This window comes from Rhinopithecus bieti, unplaced genomic scaffold, assembly GCF_001698545.2.
Source record: "Rhinopithecus bieti isolate Rb0 unplaced genomic scaffold, ASM169854v2 scaffold_22, whole genome shotgun sequence".
Lineage (NCBI taxonomy): Eukaryota > Metazoa > Chordata > Mammalia > Primates > Cercopithecidae > Rhinopithecus > Rhinopithecus bieti.
The window spans coordinates 1,446,167-1,451,571 of NW_016803136.1; the positions used below are offsets into that span (position 1 = coordinate 1,446,167).

At 54.9% G+C, this 5,405-nt stretch overlaps 1 protein-coding gene across 1 annotated transcript in view; it reads right to left on the reverse strand.

Moving 5' to 3' along the window:
- SLC43A2 (solute carrier family 43 member 2) overlaps nt 1-5,405 on the reverse strand; it is a 56,242-nt gene extending 50,837 nt beyond the window's left edge. Inside the window, 2 exon segments of the mRNA XM_017866257.1 lie at nt 4,367-4,573; nt 4,761-5,405. Of these exon segments, the coding sequence (XP_017721746.1) occupies nt 4,367-4,526 (160 nt within the window). The 5' untranslated portion in view covers nt 4,527-4,573; nt 4,761-5,405.

Below are 5,405 nucleotides of genomic sequence, written 5' to 3' on the forward strand. Positions count from 1 at the left end.
TGGCTCATGCCTGTAATCCCAGCACTTTGGGAGGCCGAGGCGGGCGGATCACGAGGTCAGGAGATCGAGACCATCCTGGCGAACACGGTGAAACCCCGTCTCTACTAAAAAAAATTCAAAAAACTAGCCGGGCGAGGTGGCGGGCGCCTGTAGTCCCAGCTACTCGGGAGGCTGAGGCAGGAGAATGGCGTAAACCCGGGAGGCGGAGCTTGCAGTGAGCCGAGATCGCACCACTGCACTCCAGCCTGGGCGACAGAGCAAGACTCTCAAAAAAAAAAAAAAATTACCTGGGTATGGTGTCTCACACCTGTAGTCCCAGCACTTTGGGAGGCTCAGGTTGGCAGGTCACTTGAGCCCAGGAGTTTTGAGACCAGCCTGAGCAACATGGTGAAACCCTTATCTCTATAAAAACTTTGACCAGGCACAGTGGCTCACACCTGTAATCCCAGTGTTCTGGGAGGCCAAGGCGGGTGGATCACCTGAGGTCAGGAGTTCGAGAACAGCCTGACCAATATAGTAAAACCATATCTCTACGAAAAAATACAAAAATTAGCCAGGCGTGGTGGCAGTCACCTGTAGTCCCAGCTACTTGGGAGGCTGAGACAGGAGAACTGCTTGAAACTGTGAGGCAGAGGTTGGAGTGAGCCAAGATCGCGCCATTGCACTCCAGCCTGGCAACAGAGCGAGGCTCTGTCTCAAATAAATAAATAAATAAATAAATAAATAAATAAATAACCAGGGCTGGGCGTGGTGGTTCACACCTGTCATTCCAGCACTTTGGGAGGCCGAGGTGAGTGGATCACCTGAGGTCAGAAGTCCGAGACCAGCCTGGTCAACATGGTGAAACCCCATCTCCACTAAAAATACAAAAATTAGCTGGGTATGGTGGCGGGCGCCTGTAGTCCCAAAAACAAAAATAAAAAAGTAACTGGGTATGATGGCTCACGCTTGTAGGCCCAGCACTTTGGAAGGCTGAGGCAGGAGGATCGCTTGAGCCCAGGAGTTTGAGATCAGCCTAGGCAATACGGCGAGACCCTGTCTCTACAAAAATATACAAAAATTAGCTGAGTAGGGTGGCGCACACTTTTAGTCCCAACTACTCAGGAGGCTGAGGTGGGAGGATTGCTTGAGCCCAGGAGTTAAGGCTGCAGTGAGCTGTGATCGCACCACCACATTCCGGCTTGGGCAACAGAGCAAGACCCTGTCTCGAATAAAAAAAAACCATCCACAGGTAGCCGCAGCCCCCCAAGCTGACCCTGACCCTGTTGAAGTGGGGGCTACTGGATAACAGAGAAAATGAAGAAAGAGCCCAGGCGCGGGCTGTCACATTGCCATCCTAGAGGCCAAGAGGACACAGCTCTGGGAAGTCCCGTGCTTCTCGGACTGAACACCCAATTGGTTTCCTGCCCTCACCAGGGGGACAAGGGAGGGATCCAGCAGCCAACACCTGGAGGATATTGTGCAAAACCCGTCACCAACTCCCTGCACCCAGGTCCTCAAACCCAGCCTGCCACCTCTCCCAGTGGGCAAGGAAGAACAAACTGAGGGGCAGCCGAGAAGTGAGCTATCTCGTTCCCTCTGCCACCTCACCAGGCTGGAACCCAACACCACGTCTGTGGCCAGATTCTGGCTGGAGTCCTGAGAAAGAGTTCTAAGAATCTTTCAACAGGTTCAGGCAAATTTTCTTTAGAGAACAAACTAAAGCATCGTCCTAGAGCGACACGAAGCTGACAAATTTGCATCTCAATCAGCCGGACACTGCTCAGCCTTTCACAAGTCTAATTTAATACATTCAAAAACTGGCCTCACTGCTTCTCTGCAATTCAGCCATGCACCAAGTTTGAAAATGTCAGACCGAAGTCGAAACCTTCACCCTAACTTCACCAGGCACTCCCAGACAAGCAACGTGTGGAGATTTCTGGCCTGAAAGAAAACTGGTTATGTAGACTTCAAGAATCAAGGAGCAGTGCGGCCAGAGAGATAAGCTGTGTGGGATCAGCAGCCTTCCCGCCCAGGACACGGGCTCAGCAGGTTTGCCAGATAATCAGAAAAACCAAAATTGGAGGCAGGAGCAAAAGCACGGATAAGAAGTTGATGTTCAACCCACAATCCTGACCCTTCACCTTCACTTTGGTTTACAGGAGCAACCTGTCAAGTCTGCCCAGGGCTTAAAACACCAACTCAGCACCACACTGGCACCATCTCTGGGACTCCTCCCACTTACAGGAAGAAGCCAAGGCTGAGGCGGGAATGAAGGGACCAGACCCAACTCTGCCAAAACCATACTATCAATTAAATCTGTGGACAGTCTATGAAAAAAAAAAAAAAAAAAAAAACACCTAGAATCTGACCTTCCTGACACCATGGTGGGTTAAAAAAAAATAACACAAAACCTGCCCACAACAGTTCTCTGGTCTGGGTGAGCCACTAAAAGCTTTCTCTGAGGCCAGGTGCGGTGGCCCACGCCTGTAATCCCAGCACTTTGGGAGGCCGAGGCAGGTGGATCATGAGGTCAGGAGATCAACAACATCCTGGCGAACACGGTGAAACCCTGTCTCTACTAAAAATCCAAAAAAAATTATCTGGGCGTGGTGGCGAGCCCCTGTAGTCCCAGCTACTCGGGAGGCTGAGACAGGAGAATGGCGTGAACCTGGGAGGCGGAGCTTGCAGTGAGCCAAGATTGCGCCACTGCACTCCAGCCTGGGCGACAGAGCGAGGCTCCGTCTCAAGAAAAAAAAAAAAAGCAAAAAATATAAAAAATAAATAAATAAATAATAAATATAAAAAGCTTTATCTGGGGATGATGCTTTTTTTTTCTGCTTTTTTTATTTTTTTAAAAACCCTTGGTGTCAGCCTGAAAAGAACCCACAAGAAAGGCAAGCAGGAAAGGTCACGATCTCTAAGGGAGGAGAGAGGAAAGGAGAGGAAGAAGCAAATACTCCAACCTGTGCCTTTCCGGGACAGGCATTAATCTCCTAACATCTCTTGGGCAAAGCAGAAAGCTTGTTCAGGGAACAAGGTCTGACTCTTCCCAACTCCCAAGATTTCTTGCTGATGTGGGGAAAGGCCTGCCAAGAACCCTTAGGCTGTTAGGAAATATTTTTGAGTGGCTAAAGGCTAAAGGTTAGTTATAAATGATATACTTTCTGTCCTGTCCCCGCAGCCTCTGCATTCTCCTGCTTTCTCCTGCCCTGAACCTCTCCAGCTAAGCCTCCCTCCCTAGAGACTGGGACACACAGGAATCTCCCAGGCAGATCAGAAAAGGGAAACAGGGAGGCTTCCACAAAGGATTACACCCAGCATGAGCTGGTCCAAAGCTTTCTCTTCTTGCAAAGAGCTCTAGAAAGAAAAGGCCTGCTGCTGGGGACTCAGGAAGTCAAACCTGGGCTACCTCCATCTATGGGCACTCGAGCACTGGCGAGAGAGATGTGAGCTCAGCTATTATCAGTTACCGTTAGGATCAAGGAGAAGGCAGAGGGAAACACTGCCTGTTAAGGTTGCCTAGGAAGGAGAGTAGGAAGCTAGAGGCTGGGGGCTGCTGTGGCCCTCCTGTGGGGCTGAACCTACTGCCCTGTAGTAATCAGGATCCTCCAACAAGGTATAAAGATGTGAAGGTGTGTGTGTGTGTTGGATGGTGCAGACGTCATGCAGAGAAGCATCCTCAGCCTGCCTTCAGCAATTCCAGTGGCGAGGCAAAGAGGAGAGAACAAGCCTAGCATCATTTCCATAAACGTTCCCTTCTCCTCTTCCGCTTCATCCTCATGGGGTTGGAAAGCCACGGAGATGTCCTCACAGCCCGTGTCGGGAAATGCCCTTTGGAGAATCACAAGGCAGCAAAAATAGACAAGAAATTGTGTCCAGCAAGCACTTAGGAGACTCCACAACGGCCTGAGGAACGTCTAGATTCTAGATGAGCCCTCCCTGGGGTGGAGGCAAGGCCACTTCCTCTCCTGCTGCACCCCAGCCCCTAAATCAGGAGTTCCTCTTTCTCACAAGCAGAGAGCAACATGTTTACTACCAGCCAAGCTATGTTCCAGGAGCTGGGAGGAGAGGAGAGGAGTCCAGCAATGTTCCCAGGGGGTGGAAGGAACACCCTGGACAGCAGGTGGGGTTCTGGGTGGATGGCAGGCCCAGGCTCTGTGGCCTTGCGCAAGACAGAAGATCGCTCTGAGCCTCGGTGTCTTCATCCACAAAACAGCGGCAATGACAAGTACCCGGCAGGGCTGGGTGAGGATCAGATGGGCCTTTGGATACCCGAGAGGCACTGGGCAATGCAGTGCTGTGGCATGCCAGGTCTTCACCCCATCCCGCCCCTCCCAAAGCCCCGGCTCCAGGAGCCCCCAGCAGTCCCAGGCGCCTGTCTCACCTGGCTTGGTACACAGGTAGGAGTAAAAGCCCTCCGACTTGAGCATGATGAGCAGCGAGCCCCAGCCCAGGAGGACTGCCGAGAAGAGGAGGTTCTCCAGCACGGCCGTGCAGGCCATCCACCAGCGGCGGCGATGGGCAGTGGCCAGGGTGGGCGCCATGGTGCGGCGCGGCGCGGCTCCGGGCTCCGACTCCGGCTCTGCACCACCTGCGCACAGACCTCGGCGTCAGCGGCCGGCCCTGCCCAGCAACTGCGGCCGCCCCCCAGCTGCCCCGGCCGCTGCCGCAGGGCTCGGGACTGTCACTCTTCCGTGGTGGCCGGTGCGCGCAGCGGAGGAGGCGAACCCCAGCCCTGCCCGGACCTGGGCCACCCCGACCCCGCGGCCGGCTCGTACCGCTGCCCTCCGCTACGACAGAGCCGCCCTGGCCAGGCAGGGAGACGTCTCCCGCAGCTCACTCCGAGGTAAACTGAGGCATGGAGGCAAGAAGAGGCTAACGCATGCTTAGGGCCGTGGAACTAGTCCTGGCCTGCAGCAGGACTGACATCGCCTGGGGCCAGCATGGAACGCAGCGTGAGGTGGGCAGGGGCAGATCCGAGGGCTGCCTCTCCCAGGGACCCTGACAGGTGCCCTCCCGCCCGCGCCCGGGACCCTTCCCCAGAGCTGGTTTCTTCAACCACAAGATCAGCGCCCAGAGCTACGGAACGGCCCGCCCCGGCGCGCTCATTGGCCGGACGGCGCAGGAACTGCCGCGCCATTGGCCGTCGTCTAGGTCGCTAGGCGCTGCGGCCACGCGAACCCGGCGTGGGAGACGAGGAGCCGGTTCAAACCGGCGGCGCGAGCCAGCCCGCAACCCCCATCCCGGGCGTTCCCCCGGCAACCCGCCCGTTTCCATGGCCTCAGAGCCCCGTGCCTCCATCCCCAGCCCGCATGTGTTCGTTATCTCTTTCCTGGCGGCCCCTCATCACTCCGTCTCTCTCTTTTTACTCCCACGTTTTCTCCCTGCGCCCCTTCGGCGGGCGCTTCTGCCCCCGCGCCCTC